The sequence below is a fragment of the Podarcis bocagei genome, assembly GCF_964188305.1.
Source record: "Podarcis bocagei genome assembly, chromosome: 15".
Classification (NCBI taxonomy): domain Eukaryota; kingdom Metazoa; phylum Chordata; class Lepidosauria; order Squamata; family Lacertidae; genus Podarcis; species Podarcis bocagei.
Window position 1 is genome coordinate 42,703,129 of NC_138141.1, and position 23,515 is coordinate 42,726,643.

Below are 23,515 nucleotides of genomic sequence, written 5' to 3' on the forward strand. Positions count from 1 at the left end.
ACGTAAAAGGTGCCCATGCAATTTGGGTGCTGAGCAGGAAGGAGGAAAAGCCCTAGAGCTATTCTGGTAACCTTGTTTTGGTTGAACAACAAAGAGGGAATCTGTATTGTGGCTATTTGCCTTGGGGAAAATAATCTACAGTGGTGCCCCGCAAGACGAACGCCTCGGAAGACGAAAAACTCGCTAGACGAAGGAGTTTTTCATTTTCTTAGGCGCTTCGCAAGACGCATTTCCCCATGGGCTTGCTTCGCAAAACGAAGCTTGCCCCACAAGTTCCAGGGATAGCGGGGAAGCGCAGCGCGTCTTCCCCGCTGTCCCCGGACCCCTTTTGAACCAAGGGGCTTCAAGGGGGAGAAGCGATCTTCTCCCCTCCACCCCTTGCTTCAAAAGAGGGGACAGAGGGGAAGGCGCGTGGCGCTTCCCCTCTGTCCCTGGACGGTCTCCATAGGAACACATTGATTGATTTTCAATGCATTCCTATGGGAAACCGTGCTTCGCAAGACGAAAAACTCGCAAGAAGAAAAAACTTGCGGAACGAATTAATTTCGTCTTGCGAGGCACCACTGTACTTGTTTCTCTCTTCCTCCTCAGTCTCTTCGCTGATTACAGTGTTATAGGGTTTTTTTTGTGGGGGGAGGTCAGTCTGGATGAAACCCATGAGTCCCTTTCAAAGCTGTGATTCTGTGTCAGGGAGGTAGAATCTATTAGGAGAAACCAGCCAGATCAGTTCCTTCGCTAAGGGAGTGGCTTTGGCCTGCCAGTTCAGTCCTGCCATTTACATTAAAAAGGGGCTGCCTTGTTGCCATAGAGACAAATGTGTGTGTGTGTGTGTGTGTGTGTGTGCGCAACCCCCCACCACCTAGTGGAAGCAGACTTCACCTTATAGAACATGGGTAGGCAAACTAAGGCCCGGGGGCTGGATCCGGCCTAATTGCCTTCTAAATCCGGCCCACAGACGGTCCGGGTATCAGCGTGTTTTTACATGAGTAGAATGTGTCCTTTTATGTAAAATGCATCTCTGGGTTATTTGTGGGGCATGGGAATTCGTTCATTCCCCCCCCCCCAATATAGTCCGGCCCCCCACAAGGTCTGAGGGACAGTGGACCGGGCCCCCTGCTGAAAAAGTTTGCTGACCCCTGTATAGAAGAACAATAGCCAGAGTTTTATGAGTGAGCTTTGGCTGATGCTGGAGAGACAAAGACATCCATTGCTCTATGCTGGACCCAAAGTGGTGGCTTGGGGCTTCCCTGGAAAACCTGATGGGGAGGCAAGATCTTTCGGGCATCAGTGCTGTGAGACCTTCCATCTTATCCTCTGATTATATGTACCGTATTTTTCACCCTATAGGACACACCGACCCATAGGACGCACCTAGTTTCCAGGGGGGGAAATCAAGGAAAAAATATAATTCCCCCCCCCCCCACAGCTCTGGGAGCAGCGGACAGGCTGCACGCAGCCTGTGCGCTACTCCAAGACCACCTTCCTGCTTTTGCGGGAGGTGGTGGAATTCCCCCTCCTCCCGCAAAAGCCCACAGGAGCCGCGCGCGACTCCTGTGGGCTTTTCGACCAGGAGGGAGAAGGGACTGAAACGGCCAGTCAGTCCTTTCTCCCTCCTTGGGGAAAAGCCCCCAAGAGCTGCGCGCTCTTTAAAGGCTGCACGGCTCTTGCGGGCTTTTCTGCGAGGTGGGGGAATTCCTCCACCTCCTAGAAAAGCCAGCAAAGTCGCGCAGCCCCTTTAAAGAGCACACAGCTTTTGCCTCCTTTTACGGGAGGTGGGGGAATTCCCCCATCTGCCACAAAAGCCCACAGGAGCGAAAAGGGACGGGCTCCGCCAGTCAGTCCCTTCTCCCTCCTTGGGGAAAAGACTGCTTTCCCCCACCGCTAGCCTCCAAGCCGGGTTGGAGAGTAGCAGGAAGGCGTCGCGCACCTTCCCGCTGCCCCCCATCCTCTGGGGCTGGCGATGGGGAAAGCGCTGCTTTCCCCCACCGCCAGCCTCAAAGAGCAGACTCTCCTGGCTTCAGCAGAAGCAACGCGAAGCCTCTGGAGCGCAGGCTTCGGAGGCTTCGTGTTGCTATTTCTGAAGCCAAGGAGCCTGCATTCGCCCCATAAGACGCACACACATTTCCCCTTCATTTTTGGAGGGGAAAAAGTGCGTCTTATAGGGCGAAAAATACGGTATGTGTAAATAAAGCCACATGTCTTAAAGGCACCACAGTCTTTTGTTAACCGTCATTCCAAGGAAACGGAAATACGGATAAGCGCATGCACCCCAGAGCCTCTCAACACTCGGCGATGGGTTGCACGCAGCAATACCCAGCAGAGCATCCCTTGAAAGATCAGTTGTATTTTCTGGTGCCATGCTGATGGCCTGATCCATGTTAGCTTCCACCCTCTTTTGGCCTTTGCTCCCAGCATGTTCTGTTGTTGCTTTTTTGTTGGTTCTGGTGCTTTAAGTTGGTTAGGAAAGGCAGAGTGAGCTGTTCTGACGGGATAAGTGCCATGCTGATGGCCTGATCCATGTTAGCTTCCACCCTCTTTTGGCCTTTGCTCCCAGCATGTTCTGTTGTTGCTTTTTTGTTGGTTCTGGTGCTTTAAGTTGGTTAGGAAAGGCAGAGTGAGCTGTTCTGACGGGATAAGATCAGTAAGCCTGGAAATGCACTTCCTTCGTAATCCAATTTCCCTTCACACTGTTGGGTTTTCATATCTCCTTCTGCAGCCAGCTCCGCCATCCTCATTTGTTGCAGCTGATGGCTGTCTGTTTATCCAGCGACTTGGAGAAAACGCGATTAGTGTTTGAGAGGGTTACTTTTGGCTCCCTTTACAGCATCCTTCATGAGAGGGTAAAGTGACCGTTTTTGTTTCTTGGCAGAATTAATATATTTGTTCTACCCGCCCCCAGTGCTTTCCTCCCAAGGAGCTCAGAGTGACAAATCAGGTTCTTCTGGCCCCTGCCAAACTTTATCCTCATAACAACCCCGTGAAGTAGGTTACACTGAGAGAGTGTGACTAAGTCATTGAACTTCATAGCTAAGAGAGCCACCTGGCAAGCTTCATGGCTAAGAGGGATTGATCCATTTTGTCCTGCATCATGTGGTAGGTTAGACGGAGTAAAAGGGGTGTTGGCTTTGCACATAGTGCTGAGCCACAGTTAAAACAAGCCAAAGACAGCAAATCATGACTTCAGGTTAAGCTGCTGGGCAGGGTTTGGACAGTTGGAGAAACCATGGTTTAATGAACCATCGTTGAATAAACCATGGCTTGGCATTACATGTGAACCGGGCTGTGATCATCTCCTCTGATCTCAAACAGTTCTAAAGCAGAATGATTACCAGACAGTAAGCTAAACACCCACATCATATGTTGACTGCTTTAATTGTATCGTGTGGGAGGGTACCTGCCCTGTTTTAAATGCTTTTCTGGAGGTTCCTGGGAAGAGCAAACGCTCCAGCTAAGAGCTGGTTTCTTTCCTCTTTCCCTCGGCAGCGTTCGGAGTTCCCCATTGTGCACATGGAGACCCTCGTGCACCTCTTGCTCCAGGTGAACGATGGCCTGAGGTTCCTGCACTCGCACGGCTTCATCCACCGCACGGTCAGCTCCTATGCTGTGGTGGTGGTTTTGGCCGGGGAAGCCAAGCTTACCAACCTGGAGTACATGATCGAGAGGTAAGGGCGCCCTACTTTCCCCTATTCTTCCCATATTACTTGAGCAACTAATAAAAGTGCAAAATGTAAGTTTGGAAATGGTGTCTGAGCTGCAGAGGTCGGACGTGCATGCGTGGTCAGCTTGGAAGCATGATGAAAAAAGGAGGCCGCCCAGGCACGAAGGAAGTATGTAGTGTTACACGCTTCCTGCCAAGGCAGACGAAATGATTTCACTGAGTTCTCTCTAGCAAATTTTACAGGAAAGCTCTGTGAGCCTCAGCCCTTTCATGTGCCCATTTGGCAAAGCATAAGTGTTGATTGACTGCAATAATGTCCCACATAAACAAGTGGGTCTTTGAGAGCTCTCTTGCAGCTACTGTCTCCCCACCACCACCCATTTTCACGTGTTAAAGGTAAAGGGACCCCTGATCATTAGGTCCAGTCGTGGCCGACTCTGGGGTTGCGGCGCTCATCTCGCTTTATTGGCCGAGGGAGCCGGCGTACAGCTTCCGGGTCATGTTGCCAGCAGGACTAAGCCGCTTCTGGCGAAGCAGAGCAGCACACGGAAATGTTGTTTACCTTCCCGCCGGATCAGTACCTATTTATCTACTTGCACTTTGACGTGCTTTTGAACTTCTAGGTTGGCAGGAACTGGGACCGAGCAACAGGAGCTCACCCCATCGCGGGGATTCGAACCGCCAACCTTCTTTTTTCCCCCATTTCTTTTTTATTGATTTTAATTAGACAAACCATAATCAAAAACAAACTTAAATAAACAAAGTAAAATAATATAAATTTCCATTACAATCCTTTAGTTACATCATCTTGTTGATATCACCCATATGTACACATATAGACCTCCTTCCCTCCCGGTTACGGGCTTCTTGATATATCTTCCTTTTTGCAGTTTCGTTGTTAATAGTCTACACGCCGTAGACCTTCTGATCGGCAAGTCCTAGGCTCTGTGGTTTAACCCACAGCGCCACCCTTCACGTGTTATCCAGCTTTAAAATAATGCTGAGCATCTCTGGGATGTATGTTCTCCCCCTTGCCACATGTTCTGATGGCCTCTTGGTTTCCTGTCTTTGGTAGCAAGGATGGGGGAGAGCACAGCGACCTGACGCGGCTGCCCATCCCTTCCCAGTTGTACAAATGGTGCGCTCCAGAAGTAATCCTCCAGAGGACTGCGACCACCAAGTCTGACATCTACAGCTTCTGCGCAGTGATGCAGGAGGCTCTAACAGGTACAGAAATGGAGGGAGGGATGCTAAGCCTCACCAAGGTAAGAACCTGCTGGATCGTGCCAGTGGCTCATCTAGTCCAGCACCCTGTTCTCACAGCGGCCAGACAGATACCTATGTGAAATTCGCAGGCCAGGCCCAAGCCCAAGCGCGCTCTCCCCTCCTGTGGTTCCCAGCATCTGCTATTGAGAAGCATCCCTGCCTCTGACCGTGGAGGCAGAGCCCAGCCATTGTGGCTACTAGCCACTGATAGCTTTATCCTCCCCTGAATTTGTCCCGTCTTTTAAAGCCATCCAAGTTGGGGGCTGTAACTGCCTCTTGCGGAAGTGAATTCCATAGTTTTAACAATCCGCTAGACGGGCTTCCTTTTATTTGTCCTGAATCTTCCAACATTCATTGGATGAACACAAGTTCTGGCATTATGAGAGGGAGAAAACCTCCTCTCTATTCGCATCCTCCATGCCTTGCAGAATTTTATAAACTTCTGTTGTGTCGCCTCTTACTCTAAAGTGAGAAGTCCCAAATGCTCCACCCGTGATCATTTTGGCTGCCCTTTTACAACTGTAGTTGGTGTGTTCGCTTTTTGAAGCTCTCGACCTGCCCCATTCCCATTTCTTGGCTGCTGCACCTTGTTTGGAATAGTCTCTCCTCCCGTCTTCATCAAGTTGATTGGCCCCAGCCTCCCCTTCAAGGCTGTTGCCGAAATTCTACTACTACTAGATGATCCTGAAGGTCCCTTCCAACTCTACAATTCTGATTCTGTTTTAATTTTAATTGTGTATTTCTTGATGTGCCCTCTGCCATAAGGCAGGCTCCTCCCCTTCACCACACCAGAGCATGCATGTGGTCTGTGTGTCTTCCAGATACCATCCCCTGGGATGGGTTCGAGGGCCCGGACGTTAAGGACCTCATAGTTTCGGGGCAGTGGCTGGAAGCGGATGCCAGGCTGCCCAAGCCCTATTACGACATCGTGAAGACCGGGCTGGAGTCCAGGCAGAAGCAACGCACCATGAACCTGCAGGATATCCGATACATCCTGAAGAATGACCTGAAGGTGAACCAGAGCAATTGAGCCTCCCAAATCTGGGCTTGCAAACAACTTTACTGCTGGTCACCTCTGGCAAATTTGAACCACCTCTGGGCACCCAGCTGTGGCTGGCTAGCTAGCTAAAAACTGACCGCCAGTGTGTTTTGTAAACATTATTTTTGTAAGGCTGCTTCTCAACTCCGTAGAGCCTGTGCTCAAACTCCCCCCACCAATGGATCACTTGAAAAGTGGTAGCTCATCTGGGAGAAAACTTTGACCCTATAGCTCAGCTGCCTTGAAGGATATTTCGGGAGAAGATAAGGCTAAAGGGTAAAACCCACACAAATCAGGAGTTGAGTTGCTAAGATGGTTGGATAATGCCTTGTACGCCTCCTTCCGGCAACTCCTGCAGCCAAGGTGGTTCCAAACATATTGCTCTGCTTTTCTTTGGACCACATCAGCGAGGCTGAGAGGGGCGGGCTTGTCATCTGGGCAGGCTAGGACCTCCATACACACTCCCCAGGCTTGTGTCTTGGGGAGTGCACATTAATGCTCCTAACACAAAGGTTTGACTCTACCCCTGGAGGCACACTTCACTGTCTCTTGAGACAGACGGATGCCAACAATGGCAACTTAATTTGGTTTCAGGGAGAGAATGGTGTCCTAACACCATTCTCCTTGCCACTGCAGGATTTGCTTGAGTCTCGTAGGACCCGCCATGGTGACAGTTCTGGCCCGTCAAAGGCCGAACCCCGTGCTGACATTAATATCTGCTTGCCGTCCGCCTCCGCTGTCTCGGTTAAGGTGGAAGAAGAGTTGCCAGAAGAGGAGCAGGAAGAAGAGAAGCCAGAAGAGGAGCAGAGTGTCCCATGTCTGCCTTGTAAGTTCTGCTTTTGCGGCAAGGGCCAAAGCCTGGCCTTTTGTGTCTTTGCTGCCGGTGGCAGTTTCCCTCCTGGGGCAAATGGGAAGGGCTGCATCTAAGTGGCAGGGCACCTGCTTTGCATGCAGAAGGCCCCAGGCTCAGTCCACAGCTGCATCTCCAGTTAGGCCTGAAATCCTGGAGAGCTGCTGCCCGTCAGTGTAGGTAGTACAGAGCTATGGTTGGTCTCTTCTGTATGTTTGTGGCCCTCCAGACACATACCAGGAATGGGGGAACAACCATCTGCCCTGCTAGATGATGTTCATAGAAGTGACCCTGCTCAGAGTTGGAAGGGACCATGAGGGTCATCTCGTCCAGGCATGTGCAACTCCCAAGAGACTGCGATCTACTCCCAGTAAACACTGGCAGTGATCTACCCATTGTCATTGGAGGGAGGAGGAGCATGCGTGGGGTGGGTGGATTGCCCAGAGTTATTGATTTTTTTTTAAGGAGGGAAGTGCCCAGAGTTGTTGAGCTTTTTTGGGCAAGGATTGCACAGAATTTTTAAGCTTTCCCCCCATAACTTTTTGCACATGATAAGGATCCTACGATCTACCAGGATCAGCCGGGGATCTACTGCTAGGTCACAATCTGCTGATTGGACATCCCTAGTCCAATCCCTGCAATGCAGGAATCTTTTTGCCCACTGTGGGGCTTGAACCCATGGGATTGAGATTGAGTCTCATGCTCTACAGACTGAGCTATCCATCAGCCCCAGCCAACATGGCTAGCGGCCAGGAGCGCTGTGAGGTGGAGAGCAGCAGCTTCCACATCCCTGATGCAGAGCAAGGCTTTGCGTCCAGGCGTCATGCACAAGGGGCAGAAATACGCCACAGGATCCTGAGAGGCCCTTTGGAAGTCTGTATGTTTGAGGAGAGAAAACACTGTCCTGTGCTTGTTAAGAGCTTAGCCCCTCCATTCTGACTCGTGCTCTTGATTCTTCAGCCGGGAGCTTCACCGTGATGAGATGCGCTGCTTCTGCTCCCAGAATCGAAGGTGCCGCTGGCCACCAGTCTCAGCCTGCCCTCCCTGCCGCTCAGTCCGGCCACCTCTTGGCTCCCAAAGTCCAGGGGGGCACCAGCGACAGGGACGAGAGCCTCTGCAGCTTTGAAATCAACGAGATCTACACCTGCTACCCTGAGATGTGCGGGGACAGCACGGAGGAGGACACAACATCGGGACCGGGCCAGGGATCCCCAAGGCAGCCTCGGACCGTCCCGGGGGATTGGGCTAAAGCCCTTTCGCCGCCCCTGCCAGCCAGAATTCAGGACGGGCAGACAAGCTGCAGCGAGGGGGGCGCCACCTCCGATCCAGAGTCGGAATACACCAGGGAAGAGGTCACCTACATGTCGCAGGCCTACCCTGTGCAGCAAATGGTGAGGTTCTCCAGCCCCCGGGGCCGGAACATCCCCTGGAAGGGGGGCCACTACTTTGGGAAGTGCGTCCTGAACCTGAAGATCTCCCAGACGCTGCTGCAGCAGGCGAGGGACTCTCTCTGCCGGACGGAAAGGAAGCTGGACCAGCTGGAGAGCTTCAGAAAGCCCCAGCCCCAGCCATGCGCTGTTGCCCTGAACCCCATCGTCCGAGAATACTGGGAGAAGGACGAGGGCGCCGCTTTTGGAAACCTCAGGGCGCCCTGCAGCAGACCCAGCGCCTTCCTCTGGAAAGCGGTGGGCCCTCCGTCTGTGAACTACGTCCCTCCGCCGCTGCGTGTCATGGCCATGCAGCGGCCTCTGGTGATTCAGCCCTTCCAGCCCATGGAGCCAGAGCGCAGGAGCCAGGACACCACCTGCTGGAGCGACTGCGGATTGGAGGCGCCCCAAAACCCCTGGAGCAGAGGGGAAGTGGAGCCCAACTATCAGGTGTGAGAGAGCGGTAAAGGGAGGGGCTGTAGCTGGGGGGGGGCGGGTAGAGCAGTTGTCTTGCATGCAGAAGGTCCCAGCTTCAATCCCTAACTTCTCCTGGTAGGGCTGTGGAAAGACTTACGTCTGAAATCCTGAAGAGCTGCTGCCAGTCAGAGCAGGCAGCACTGAGCTATGTGGTCTGACTCTGTATAAGGCAGCTTCCTGTGTTCTTTTTTTAACCCGTTATTCAGAACCATGAGGGCTAGAATCTTACTCTACTAAGGTGATAAAGCATCTGCTTTGCATGCAGGGGGTTCCAGGAGCAATCTCAGGTGTCCTCAGTTGGGCCTCCTGCCTGGTGAGTCAGTGTAGACCATGGGTAGGCAAACTAAGGCCCGGGGGCCAAATCCGGCCCAGTCGCCTTCTAAATCCGGCCCGTGGACAGTCTGGGAATCAGCATGTTTTTACGTTAGTAGAATGTGTCCTTTTATTTAACCTGCATCTCTGGGTTATTTGTGGGGCCTGCCTGGTGTTTTTACATGTGTAGAATGTGTGCTTTTATTTAAAATGCATCTCTGGGTTATTTGTGGGGCATAGGAATTCGTTCATTCCCCCCCCCCCCAAGGTCTGAGGGACAGTGGACTGGCCCCCTGCTGGAAAGGTTTGCTGACCCCTGGTGTAGACAGTACTAAGCTAGTAACAAGGCAGATTCCCTTGTTCATAGATTCATAGAACTGTGGACTTGGAAGGGACCCTGAAGATCCTCCAGTCTGACCCCCTGCAGCAGTGCTCGACTAAACCCTGCGGAGGCCCCTAGACAGTCTAAATTGGGGATGGGGGGGCTGGCTTGCAAATTATCTCCCAATACACTTTTTTATTTTACCAACCAACAATTTTTAAAAACCAATTACATTACACAAAACAAACAGTATTGATTTTGATCCGTTGTTGAGGCCCCTAAAAGGCACGGGGCCTATAAGCCGGTGCTTACTCTGCCTATTTGGTAATTCGGCTCTGTCATAGGCAGCTTTCCCATACGGGGATCAAACCTGCAACTTTGGTGTTATCAGCACCACACTCTAACCAACTGAGCTATCGGTGCAGATTGTGACTTGCTGGAAGGACATTTGCTAGGCACTGATATTGGCCATGGCGTTAGGAGGAGGGTTGTGTGGCCTCAGCCCCAGGAGCTGAATATGGCCACCCAGGCCTCTCTGTCTGTCCCTTGGGACGTTCCCAAGGCCACACCCCCTCAGGCCACTGTAGGGCGTACTCTCAATTCTCATTAAAAGCTATTGGCAAATACCCACCCCTTCCTCACATTTGGGAAATTAAGCAGTCAGCCTCTAAATATACAGCCTGCCTTGCCCCCTGGTTAACTGCATAACTCATAAATGCCTGCCTCAGTCCCCACTCAGTTATGATTGACTGGAGTGATTTTTCAGCTTTTGCACCCAGGCGTCACCGTCCGGAGGAAGAGGAACATGAGCCCGCAGTTGTGGCGAGGGAACCTCTCTGCAGTGGACGATGGGAACAGATTTTCAGATGGGTGAGTGCTGCTGCTCCCCGGCCACACTGCCTCCAATCCCGTAGATGACTGTGATGAATTTGGTATATTGCCCACCCTAAGGTCCCAGGGCGGGTCTCAGCAATTTAAAATGCAACGTTAAAAACCGTTCAAAACAAAATGCGATCACAAGAATGCCTAAGAATATGCACCTCAGGAGTTGGAAGCCCTGGGTAAGCCTCAGCCTTTGGCAGAATCTGTTTAGTGAAATGTGCCAGGCATGCCTCCGTGGGGAGGGAAGGGGTTCCACAGCTTGGGAGCCACCACAAATAGTGCCTTCTCCCAGCCCCCTCCCCAGATTACCAAGGGCCCCCTCTGCTGAACTTAACATCTGAAAAGCTCTGTAAGGAAAGAGGCAGGCTTTCAGATATTTGGGGTGTAAGTCATTTAGGCTTTAAGCACTGATGTGGGCACCTTGATCCGGGCCTGGAAATGAACTGGCGACTGACGCAGCTCCTCTAAAGCAGTGCTTATGTGAGATCTAAACAGAACCGCAGCCAGTAATTCGGCTGCTTCATTTTGGACCGATGGAAGTTTCCAAGTTGTCTTCAAGGACAGCCCTGTATAGAGTGCATTGCAGTGTCATCCGACTATCCCAGCTCAACTCAAAAAATCCATGCTAGGGCGATACCTTCAGTAGCCCAACAAAAGCATCACGATAACTCTTTGTCAGGCTGTATGTTAAACAGAGCGAGTACGTGTGGTGGGGGAGAGAAGAGGTAATATTTTGGGAGGCTGATTTTGAACCCATGGAGTCTGTATCTGTTCACAGTCAGCTTGCAATCAGGCTTTGTGTTTCCAAGACGCCTTTTTGCTGTTACGAGGCAAGGAGGGATATAAATTTAATAAATGGTGATAATATAGGAACATTATTATTATTATTAAACTTAAATTTGTATACCATCCTATACTCGCAGGGTATATACCCACAGGATAAAATCATGATATAAAAACACAGAATACATAATCAAAATAAAAATAAGAACAAGAACAACTCAATAACCCCCCTGTCCTCACTCCACCAAAACACATTTTAAAAGGACATTGAATATCAGTCAACCAGAGGCTTGAACATTTTTCCCTGGAGCCTAAAGGTGTTTAATGAAGGCACCAGGCGAGTTTCCCTGGAGAGAGCATTCCACAAATGGGGAGGCACCACAGAAAAAGCCCTGTTCTCGTGTTGCCACCCTCCGAACCTCTCATGGAGGAGGCACACGAAGAAGGGCCTCAGAAGATGATCTCCACCCATATTCCAATGTGTTTCTTGCAGGTTCGTCTCAAAATCAACACCTGAAATTTATGACGATAGTGTGAGGAGGGAGGAGAGGAGGATGGCACAGTCTGAATGGACAAGTGAGTATTGTGTTTTATTTCATTGGAGTCATGCAATCCATAGGTCTCCTGGATGGCGGGAAGCATCAAGCCCATGGGTTGAATGTGGCCCCCATGCCACTCAGCCTGGCTCTCGGGGCTGTTTTCAGGCCACGTCCTTCTCCCCAGGCAACATCCCTTTGCTGTCCTCTGCAAGTGCTTTTGCCTGGCTTGAATACATCCTCTTGAAGAATGAAAATGTTTACTCTTCCCTGTTGAACTTCCAACACCTACTGAATTATTATTTTTTTCATTCCAGCAGGCATTTCAACTGAAGTCTGATTTTATGGTTTTGGTCTATTTTTTTTTTAAAAAAACTTTTCTGTACACTACATGGAGATTTTGTAGTTAAGTGGTATATAAATTGTTTAAATAAAAAGAAATAGAGGGTGGAAAGACGTGTGTGTGTAAAATCCTCTACCTTTTGTGTAGCTGGTATGTAGCATCCTGTACAAATGTAAAAGTCATGTCCATTGTTTCACCCACTTCTTGCTTCTGGCTCCACCCACCACTGGCCTGCAGATCCTCCAGAAGGTTGTCTGCGAGGAAATGCATTCACCAGGCTGGAAAAGGTTCTTTCAGGACTAGTATATATTCTGTATCCTGTCCCAGTCATGGCATTGCGGGCAACCCTGTCGGGTAGGTGAGGCTGAGCAACAGTGACTGCCTGCAGACCACCTAGTGAGAGGGGATTTGAATTCCAAGGGCAACATTGCTTGCTGTGGTGGTGTTTTTCAGACTGACTGCTTCCTAGGATCCTCTTTGGATCAACAGTGATCTTTGGGCTTTAAATCTCTTCTTGGTGACAGACAAGGTGGTTGCGAGGCAGACACAAGGCTGCCTGGGCTGGATGGAGGCCAGGACCATGGACAGTAACAGACAATACATTCAGGAGTGATAGATTCAGGACCACGGACAGCAACTCTGTTGTTGAGTGCAGAGGGATAAGTTGCTTCAGCACTGGCTTAGTGCAAGTGCCAGAGTCTAGCTTGGAGGAACAAGGCTGAAGGCCCGCTTTCTGGGTGCGTACAGCATGCCCACACCCATCCAAGGACCAGTGTAGTTAATGTCTAGTTATGTCCCCAAATGCATTTTACAATCAGAAGGTGAGGTGGTGCTTGCCAGAAACCACCACCCTGGGTGACTTGGAGGTATGAATGCATTTCAAGGAGTCCTGATGAGATCTCTTTCCTTTTCTGTTGTCGCATTGGCCACTGGGTGGCAGCATCAAACAAAGAACGGGATAATAAAGCCAAGAACCAGAACATAACTCTGGCGGGGGTGGGTGGGGGGAGAGCTTCCTTCACCCCTGGATATTAAGAGCTTCCCTTCCTCCCCCCCATAATTCGAAGCAGTGCTCTCCTGCTTGCTGCACTTAGGGACACAAAATCCTTTTCTCTCCTCCTGAGCCGGTAGTAAGCCTCAGTGGGAGGAACACACCAGCAGGAGAGAAACCAAGAGTAGGAAGAGCACTTTAAATCACTCTCCACGGGGCATATCTAGTCATAGTCATAATCTGGTTCATTTGTCAATCTGCACTTTCTGCAAGTACATTGTGTACTGAAAGCTGTTCGTGGAAAGCAGACCATTAAAAATAATTCATAGCACAATAGCTTTAAAACATAATAACGCTGCAATTTATTTAGCAAAATTTATAGAGATTTTTATTTTTTGACTTAACTGTTCTATAAACAGTTTACATGACCTTGACGTTTCAACCATTAGCAGTTCATTTTAAAGCAAGAGCGTTGAAGACTATCTCCTCTCCCTGCAAATGAGGCTGAGATTCTCCAACTCGCCCCCCCTCTCCCAGCCAACCCACCACCCCCATTCCAAGACACGTCAAAAGACACAAGCATCTTTTATCTTGGAGACAAGAGCCTGCCCCATCTTGCTGATCATTTGAGCCTAGGGCACCGGTGTGTGCCAAATATATGCTCTACAGTTCCCCTTATCTCCTCCCACAAAGTCCTTCTGAAAATGGAAAAAGCAAATCACAGTGGGCTCCCCCGCCTTGTCCTCCCCAGCGGAAGTGAAACAGATGGCGAGGCAAGCGGCTTCCGGGCAGCTTGGCCTTCCGCCCCAGTATCGTCTTGGTGAATGGACATCGGAGAGCGATGGGGAGAGCATCAAGGATGCCTTCTGGAGCACCAGCAGCAAGGAGAGACTCCGGTTCCACCAGTGGAACACCGAGGAGGGGAGGCTGCGGGCTGACAGCGGAATCGGAGACCACTGTTTGCCCTGTGACCACAGCGAAGAAAATGCACCAGAAGTTGCGTTGAAAAGATTTGTGGTACCCGAGAGCCAAAGGACAGACGGTAGGGCTGAGCAAAAAGGCTCCTTCCCTGCAGTTAACCATCCCGTTCAGAGCTACTGATTTGGAGCAGGTGGGGTGGGATATTTCAGCAATTTTTCAGAGGCTTATGTGCATGTCAAAATTATTCCAAATGTTTTGTAGAGATGCTGTTGGTGACCCCTGCTTTTTAAACCAAATATTAGCTCTGATGCTTACAGTGCTATTTTGGAGTGAAGGAGACGAAGGGAAATGACAGCTGACCTCTCTCTCTCTCTCTCACCCACCCACCTACCCACCCAAATAGCAGAGCTAACAAATACTTTTTGAAGAATTTGGGGGGGCCCTTCCCCACCATTGCCTTTACTTTCTATGAGGACCCCCTGGATTTCCCCCCACCTAATTTCAAGCAAATGGCCTTGCTTTTGTCTAAACCTTTGACAGAACTTAAAACTGGATGTCCTAGATTTATATTTGTTACACTTATAAACCTGTCTGCTTCTTCCAGAGACTGCAAGCAATCTTACCTGTGGTTTTCAATCCAGGCAGCTTTTAAGTGGCAGGACCTAGTTAGCTTCAGCGGCAGAACTCCTTCAGGAGTTTTCTCTGGGCAATGTGTGTGCTAATTGCACCACACTGAAGTTTATTGAAGCGCCTTTTTATGCTGCTGTTTCTCCAGCTGCCAGCAGGCGGTGCAGTTGCTTTACACAGTGGCTCCAAGCCACTCCCTGGCCACTTTCTCTCCCCAGCCATGTATAATCTTATGCACCTCTTATCACGTCCCCCTTCGTTCTCCTTTCTTTCCTAAAACTAAAAAGCCCTAAATGTTGTAACCTTTCAAAACTTCAAAATAAGTGAATTATTAGGCACCCTTACAAAGCAAATGATTTACTGGGGATATTTTTTTTGCCCGCCCTGTAAAGACTGATGTTCTTGTCTTTATGGAATAGACATTTAATTGCCATTATCTTCACGGGGCCCCGACAGCTCCTATTGCTGTTAGCTGATTTATTCATTTTTATATTCTGTAAGCTGGCCAAGCCATTCCAGGGACGCCATTAATTCTTTGCATGCTAATTTTCCCCCACTCTCCATTTTTTTATTTTCTTGCGTTTCACGTGGAGTTATAATTTATTATTAGGCAGAGGCATCCAATTCCCAGCAAATGAGGTGCTAACGGAGTGTGGCCTGGCCTCTCGAAAGAGCGCTTCGCTTTCTGTCACTGCCGAGGACCTTTGCCGGGTAGGCACTTTAACCCTCTGCGATGTCTGGTCCCCCCCCCCATCCCAAATGGAAAGATCTGTATTACTATTTAATAAATTGATTAGCTGCCATATGATGAAGCCTATAGGCCAGGAGCAGTTGCACGTTAAGCTGAAGAAGCATCCCGTGGGTGGGCGGGCCTTGGCTCAGTGGAAGAGCATCTGCTAGGCGTGCAGAAGGTCCCATGTTGAATCCCCAGTTGGCCTCTCCAGGCAGGGCTAGGGATGCCCTCCGCCTGAATCCCCAGAGAGCTGCTGCCAGTCAGCATAGAGAACACTGATCCAGATTGAGCAATGGTAGGGCCGGGAAAGAGTTCCCAGAGAGCAGCTGCCAGTCAGGGTAGGCCAGAGATGGGGAACCTGCAGCCTCCAAAGTTGTTGGATTACACCTCCCATAACCTCTAAACATGCTAGTGCAGGGGCTGATGGGAGTTGTAGTCCAGCAGTGTCCAGAGGGCACCGCCTTAACTACTCTTGCTGCTCTGGTTTAAAAACAGCCAGTGGATAATGGTAATCCTGGCAGAAAGTCGGGTCGGAGAGTCCCAGTACCCTGGGAGTTGCAGGAATGCTGTACAGTGGTACCTCGGGTAAGAACTTCATTCGTTCCGGAGGTCCGTTCTTAACCTGAAACTGTTCTTAACCTGAGGTACCACTTTAGCTAATGGGGCCTCCTGCTGCTGCTGTGCAATTTCTGTTCTCATCCTGAAGCAAAGTTCTTAACCCGAGGTACTATTTCTGGGTTAGCAGAGTCTGTAACCTGAAGCATCTGTAACCTGAAGCATCTGTAACCCGAGGTATCACTGTATAAGGTTACCTAGGCACACAGAGTGGTGAGTTTTGGAGGGTCCGGATGTCCCCCTATTCTTGGGGTGGGTGGGACTTCCTCCTGGAAAGCCTGCCATTGGCCAGGCCACTGGAGAGCCCTCCTCACAGCAGAAGCTGTTCTGCAGAGGCCAGGCAAGGGAGACTGGGATGTGGGCCCTCAGCAAGTGCCTGCCTAACCGTGCTGGCTTTTGGTCACCGTCCCTACCTGAAGGTTAGGATTGAACAGTGGCAAAGAGAGGTTGGTAATGGAAGTGCTCCCCCTGCTTCTCCGCCCAGACAGTTACTTTGAAGGGTTCCCCTGACCCCTCTTAGGAATTTCCCTCAAGCTCTCCTTGTTACGTCCTGGCGGGAAGCCAGCTGCAGTCCTCTCGGCTATCTGTCTGCGTTAACAATTTGTCAGATAAAAGCTTGAAGTGCTTGGGCTGTGGGAACGGAAGATTGGGGGAGCTGTACATGTACATCAGTGGTGGGGAAACGTTTTAGGTCTGAGGGCCACATTCTCTTGGGGGCAACCTTCCAGGGGCCGCATCCCAGTGGCGGGTGGGTCCAAACACTGATGGAATGCAGATGTCTGTGTTTTGCAGTGCTTTTAATCTAATCCTGAAATCTAATACAATTAAAGGCAGTATGAAAAGCCAGTGCAGTGTATTGGTTAGAGTGTTGGACCAGGACCCGGGAGAACAGGGTTCGAATCCCCACTCAGCCATGAAACTCCCTGGCTGTGACCTTGGAGTCAGTCACCATCTCTTAGCCTCACCTACCTCACAGGGTTGTTGTGAGGATGAAATGGGGAGGACCAGAACCATTTTAGCCACGTTGAGATCCATGGAAGAAAAAAGGTGGCATATAAATGCCATTGATAATAATAATAATCAGGGCTTTTTTCCAGCTGAAACTCACAGGAACTCAGTTCTGGCACCTCTCAGGTGGGTGCCACTGCCATTCCAAGAGAATGAGGGAGGTGTTCCTAGTGAGTTCCGGCAACTCTTTTTCTAGAAAAATAGCACTACTGATGATGATGATGATAGTGAAATGTTGTAAATACAAATAGCTGTATCCCTTTATCAGTGGGACTATAGGAAGCTGCCTTACGCAGAGTCAGACCACTGGCCCATTTATCTGATTGGCAGCAGCGGCTCTCTTGGGTTTCAGACAGGGAGTCTCTCCCAGCCCTACATGCAGAGGCTGGGATTCGAACCTGGTGCCTTCCATGTGCACAGCAGATTCAATAGCCACTGAACCACAGCCCCTTTCCCAGATGGTAGGTTTCTAATCTTCATGTTTTCCTTCTTTTTTTACGGGCAGTTGGAGGAACTGGGCCCCTCCCTGTCTCCCTCCCTTGATGTATCAGAAGAGTTCTTCACTCCTGACGCAGAGTTCTTCAACTGCCTTTCAGTTCCTCCTGAGAATACAGAACTGGAGGTAAGAGGAAGGGAGGCATCGCGTGGGAATGTCTGCCTGCAGAGCCCTGGGCTTCCTGGTCACAAAACCCTGGAGCTGAAGGGTTGTTGCTAGTGGTGGCCTTGTTGTCCAGTCCTCCTTAAGCCTTCTGATGGGGTGGGTTGGCAGTTCCCGCACCTGAAAAGGTCCATCTACTCCTGCCTCCTCATGGCAGCCAACCATATCAGGTTTGGTTGTGCGCTGCCATCGTTGATGGCAAGCAAAGTCAAGAGCGGGGGGGGGGGCAATGCGGTGTCAATGAACACAAGAGCCCTGTGGGGGTGGATCAGGCCAGGCCTACCTACCCAGCACCCTGTTCTCACAGTGGCCAAACAGATGCCCTCATGGGAAATGCACAAGCTGAGCATGAGAGCAAGAGCACTCGGCCCACCAGCCATTCCCAGAAACTGGCATTCAGAGGCATATTGCCTGTGACAGCGGAGGTGGAGCAAAGCCCTTGTGGATGTGTCTAATTTTAAAGCCTTCCAACTTGGGGGAAGCCTTCCATAGTTTAACCATGAACTGTGTGACGAAGTCCTTTGCTTTGTCCTTGATTCTCCCAACATTTCATCTTTACTGAATGTCCCCAGCGTATGAGAGCGGGGAAGAGAAAGATATCCTTATCAACTTACCCTGCACTGTGCATCACCCTTTACTAAACACCAGGGAGAACTTTCTGACAGGAAGAGCTGTTTGACCGTGGAATGGACTCCCTTGTGAGGTTGTGGACTCTCCTTCCTTGGAGGCTTTTAAGGAGAGGTTGAATGGCCTGCTTGTCATGGATGCTTTTATTGAGATTCCTGCATTGCAGGGGGTTGGAGCAGACTGCCTCTGGGGTCCTACCCCACTCTAGGGTTCTATGATGTGTCTCAGTTGTTTAAGACAGAGCTGGAGAGTCTGTGGCCTTTCTGGCACTGTTGGGCTCTCAAACCCCCGCCAGCTCTAGCCAACCTGGCCAGAAGATAGGGAAGGTGATGGGAGCTTCAGACCTGCTTTTAAGAACCATCCTGCTGGATCAGCCAAAGGGAGCCAAATGTCCTGCCCAGGAGCAGAATTGGCACTCCCCACTTGTGATTCCCAGAAGCTCTTGAAATTCAGAGGCATTTACTGCCTCCAACAGTGGAGGCAGAACAGAGACATTGTTGGTAGTAGCCACTGAGAATCCTTTCCACTGAGGAAGAAATTAATCTGACATGAAAAGGTACAGAAATGAGCAATTAAAGCAATTAGTCGTTTCCAGCTGGGCATCCTTAGGAACATCAGAAGAGACCTGCAAGCTGGATCAGGCCAAAGGGGGACCCACCTGGTCCAGCTTCCTGCTCTCACAGTAGCAAGCAGGATCTGTGCTCAACTGCAACACTCTTTCCACTGATGTCCTGAGGCAGACTCTCTCTGACACCTTTCCTAGTGTTCAACTCTGGATCTCCCAAGTGGTTTTTGTTGGGCCAGCTCCTTAATTCCCAGCCGTTTAGAGACTTGGCTCTCTGTTTCCAAGCTTCCCCTCTAGAAACCAAATCTTTCCTTGTTGTTGTTCTCTTCAGAACTCAACTGCTGTTGAAGAAGAAGACCTGGAAATCACCCAAGATATTTGCAGTCAGGAAGATGACTTGGAGACAATCCAAGAAATCTGTGGGAGGAAAGAATGCCCCACAGACGCAGAGCAACGCAAGTTGATTTTTACTACTTTTTTATTTTTACAAGTTTGTAGTGTGTCTTTGCCATCTGTCAGCATGGCTGTCTTTTTTTCTTCTTAAAGCAGGGATGGGGAACCTTTTTGATCCTTTGCAAATATTTTTGGGACGCCATCTCCCCATAGCCCCCAGATGCAGCACCAACAATGGTCAGGGGTGGCAGGGGTTGCTATCCAGGGGCACCGATTCCCCACCTCCCCAGCTCTCAAGCGTCGGAAGGGGAAAGGTCTGCTTAATATTCCTTGCACACAGGTTCTTAGAAACACAAGATTGCGCCCGAGTCCAGCATCTCGTTCTCACGCTGCCCAGCCAGATACCTCTGGGGAAGCAGGCAAGCCAGACCTGGGCGCAATGGCAATTCTCTGCACCTGCGGTTTCCAGCAACTGGTGTCCGGAAGCATTGCTGCCTCTGACCGTTGAGGCAGAGCCCAGCCATCATGGCTGGTGGCCCTTGATAGCCTCCTTCCTCCTTTGGGAGCGAGTACCAGAGTTGGAACTCTGCGCTGCATGTAGAAGTCTTTTCTTTTATCAGTCCTGTTTTATCAGGCAGGATTATGTTTGAGGTGCTTTGATCTCTCTCGCACATACATACACACTGAGAAGCCTAAGTGAGCCGGGAGCCGGGAGCCGGGAGCACTGTCTTCTGTATTCCGCCGGGCTTCTTACCCCTGTAGCGCCACGGTTAGAAAATCTTATTATCTCTATCAACATCCATGACAACCCATTGCTGATTCAGCAACCCTGTGCATTTGACTTACAAGAGCCGGCTGGGGGATTGAATTAGACCCCCCCCCACCATTTTCCACCCTGGAAGGGGGGGGCAGGTAGCTTCGTACATCTGCTCCAACATTGGGGTGCTATTCACTGAGGATCTGTAAATATTTCAGCACCCCCAGGAGCTCGGGATGTGTTTATTAAAAGGAGCGGAGAGGAAAAGAAAGATCTCTTTAAAAACACATTTATCTTTGCCAACTGCTGAAAGCCATGATTTCCTGTTCAGTAGCTTATGTCGTTCTCTCTCCCCCCCCCCAGCACCCTCCCCCCCCTTGCAACCTCCGCACCGCCCCCAAACGAGCACATTTTGTTATTTGTGTTTAGGAGGAAAACTATTTCCCCACTGCGGCGCAGAGGCGAAACATCTCCCTAGCAAGGCGCCAGGGGAGGATTTGTTTACACCTGCAGCCAGGTAGGAAGCGTCCGTCTGCCGGGCTGCCACTTCAGACATAAATTAGGTTGTGTGCTTTTTTGTTATTAATCCCACCAGCTCGGTGCCCCAAGCGAGTTGCCAGGTGTGCATGTTATGTAAATGGAGATCTCTGTGCGCTCCCTAGCAAGCGAAAACATTTGCAATCATCTTTATAAGCCCCCGACAAAACTTAGCTTTTTACGCTGTTGTTGCCACTTCTCGGATTTTGCCTAATGAAGGAGTTGCAATTAGAGGGAGGGGGGGTGGAGAGGGAGAAAGCTGAGCATAGTAATTAACACATGCCTCCACTAAAACAGCTTAAGCTTGAAGAAGCTGAAGCCTGGATCCAGTGGACCGTGGGTTTGTTTCTCCAAGTTTTTATTTCTAATTTTAGGTGCAGGTGCACTGTGGAAACTACTGGACGTGTTGTGTAATTAAATTCTTAGGCAAATAAATGTTTCCTGCCACCATGAGATCTAGAAGCATGAGGAGCTTTACTTTCTTTAATGCCAGTCTGCTCTTACTACATTTCATCCCACTCCCCGGACCCAAACACCATGTCCTTTCCTTTTACCCACTTCATATCATAGCATTGTGGAGTTGGCAGGGACCCCCAAAGGACATCTAGTCCAGCTTCCTGCAGTCTAGGAATCGCAGCTTGAATATTGCGCAATAACTGCTTTCCGAAGACCTGTCACCTCTTTGCAGAAAGTCCACTTAAGTTGAATTAAGTTTGTTGAGCGTTAGTTCCAATTGGTTTGCTGGAGGTTATACGATGTTGCATTGGAGCTGGTGTTTATCCTGCCCTTCCCAATGCACTTTCTGCTTTTATCACAGAAATTCCAGGTGTCCCCGCCTCCCAGAAGTGGGTTTGTAGCACAAGAGGACCAGATCTACTTTCTTTGTTCAGCCTTAATCTGCTAGCATTTGATTGAACCCTACCTGGAAAATAGCAGTGATCTGGAAGTCTCTCTAATATAACCTCCCTGTAAACTTAGCACGGTCAAATCAGGTTGAACACTGAGGAAGAAGAGGTTGAATGGAAGCAACTTTGGTTTACTCCGGAAAATTCCTTTGCAATACACACACACACATATGAAAATCTCTCTTTTATGTCACCAAGAGAATCTGTTAATGCCCTGTATACCTATCCCCCCCCCCCCCCCAGCACCGGAACTATGCAGTTTGTGAGGCCCAGCAAGGCACCAGGAGAGTTCAAAGAGAAAGAAGTGTAAGTGCTTGACGTCGCTGGGTTGTTGTTGTTTTTGGCTTTTCAAAAATATTTATTGGTGCAAATACATGCCACTCAGAATCTGAGCTTCTGGAAGAAACCACTTGCTCTTGCGTGTCTTGTATCTTTCCTTGAATTTCACTTTGGCTTCTCGCTGGGCTTTATACTTCAGCACAGGGTCCCTAAAGACATCCTTGTTGACAACGGTTTTGTCAAGGGGAACATCAGTGGAATAGCTGGTAGGAATCGAGTGGTTGTAATTGTAGACTTTCACAAAGGACTTGGATCTTGGAATGCATGGCAATCTTTTTCTTGCCGTGTGTGTGTGTGTGCCCATCACACTCTCTCTCTCTCTCTCTCTCACTCACACACACACACACACACACACACACACAGACACACACACGAATCTGGGTGTGTGCATGTGACACACTATGCGAAAATCACTACGTGGGAAAAACCGTGAAGCCAGCCAATGCCTCTGCATAGCTGCATCCTTATTTCAGACATTGCGATATATCGGTATATCACAATGTTTAGCTAGCTGGTGGCGTATCACAATATTGAAAACCAGATATTTCGCAGCCCTAGGGCAACTTTCCTCCCTTGGCGAGTAACGGTGTGGAGTGAGAAGGGATAGTTTTCACTGGGGTCTGTGACAGAGGACAAGGATTAGGAGCAGAGGCAGCTGCCTCATACCAAGTTAGGCCATTGGTCTGTCTAGCTCAGTATTGCCCACACTGACCAGCAGCACCGCCCCAAGGTTTCTGTCAGGCTTTGGAGGCTCGGCTTCTTCCCCGCTTGGCCGTAGATAAGCAGTACAAAGAGAAAGCAGTCTCTTACCAGTAACAGAAATGTTTAATGAGCGCAGCGAAAGAACAAGCGTCCGTTCTCGGAGTGCACTTCCCTCTAGTCACTTCCGTCCTCCCATCTCCTAGCCACCTGATTTCTCAACCACTGAGCCTTTTGCGAAGCCACCTTATCTAACCTCCTAACCTTGGGACTGAGAGGCTGCACATCTTCCGGTGAGAGAGAGCCTGCTATCTCACTCTCTTCCCTTTCTTCTCCTTGCTGTTCACCTCCCAGTTCTGCCCAGCTATTATCTTCCAAACTGCGACCCTCGGCAAACCGTTGTTCCAAATCAACACTACTCCACTGCTCCTGTGAAGTTTCAGGATCCTGGCCATGAGCAGGGGGAGGGGTAGGCTCCCACCATTCCTCATCAGAGTTGTACTCCTCAGCCTGGTCTCTTGACAGTTTCAGACAGGAGACCTGGCTGAAGACACCTGGGATTGAACCTGGGACCTTGGGCGTGTGGAGCAGATGCTCTACTATAGAACTACAGCTTATGCTGAGTCAGATCTTTAGTCCATCCAGCCTAGTACTGTCTGCACTGACTGGCAGCAGCTCTCCAGGGTTTCTGACTAGGGATGTTCCCAGCCCTGCCCAGAGACGCCGGGGATTGAACTTGGGACCTTCTGCTTGCAAAGCAGGTTCTCTGCCCCTGGCTCAGTACAAAGCAGCTTCTGGTTGTTCCTAAGACAATTCTTGGAAAGGCTGCACCTCTCGCAGGGCCCAAATTCTGGTCCCAGAGTTGGCATCTGATGACCTATTCATTCCCAGCATGGTTGTGGCAAATCATCTACCTCTTGCTTCTGCCTTGTTTAGGTCACTCATCGATATTCAGGACTTGTCCAGCATCATCTGCGAGGAGACACTGAAGGCAACGCCATACACAACTCCCAGAAACAGTCACTCGCCCATGGATGCCAGCACTCCGCTTAGCCCAGGTAACAGGTGAGGGATGGAGGAGGCGGGCCTTGGCTGTCAATCTCAGGCGCTAATCCCCAGCCCCTGCACTGATTGAGAGGACTGCCATTGTGCTGCAAGAAACAGAATTCAGTAATCAAGAGCTTCTGCGAGCCTCAAAGCACTGGTCCTATACAAGAGGCTGCCTGGTGCATCTCTGCATGAGCT

General features: G+C 50.1%; 1 protein-coding gene and 1 long non-coding RNA gene across 4 annotated transcripts in view; one reads left to right on the forward strand and one right to left on the reverse strand.

Moving 5' to 3' along the window:
* TEX14 (testis expressed 14, intercellular bridge forming factor) overlaps window positions 1-23,515 on the forward strand; it is a 62,304-nt gene that overhangs the window by 22,900 nt on the left and 15,889 nt on the right. For all 3 annotated transcript variants that reach the window (XM_081171946.1, XM_081171945.1, XM_081171947.1), the window contains 15 exons: window positions 2,717-2,840; window positions 3,484-3,662; window positions 4,734-4,885; window positions 5,746-5,936; window positions 6,600-6,789; window positions 7,774-8,690; window positions 10,118-10,221; window positions 11,510-11,592; window positions 13,638-13,928; window positions 15,045-15,145; window positions 17,296-17,412; window positions 18,972-19,095; window positions 20,220-20,307; window positions 21,476-21,538; window positions 23,207-23,328. In XM_081171946.1, coding sequence (XP_081028072.1) covers window positions 2,717-2,840; window positions 3,484-3,662; window positions 4,734-4,885; window positions 5,746-5,936; window positions 6,600-6,789; window positions 7,774-8,690; window positions 10,118-10,221; window positions 11,510-11,592; window positions 13,638-13,928; window positions 15,045-15,145; window positions 17,296-17,412; window positions 18,972-19,095; window positions 20,220-20,307; window positions 21,476-21,538; window positions 23,207-23,328 — 2,846 coding nt within the window. The remainder of the gene's footprint in view (window positions 1-2,716; window positions 2,841-3,483; window positions 3,663-4,733; window positions 4,886-5,745; window positions 5,937-6,599; window positions 6,790-7,773; window positions 8,691-10,117; window positions 10,222-11,509; window positions 11,593-13,637; window positions 13,929-15,044; window positions 15,146-17,295; window positions 17,413-18,971; window positions 19,096-20,219; window positions 20,308-21,475; window positions 21,539-23,206; window positions 23,329-23,515) is intronic.
* On the reverse strand, window positions 21,469-23,197 carry LOC308574423. The gene is made up of 2 exons (XR_014002496.1): window positions 22,361-23,197; window positions 21,469-21,645 (listed from the first exon to the last, which is right to left on the reverse strand). It is a non-coding gene; the product is annotated as an uncharacterized lncRNA (long non-coding RNA).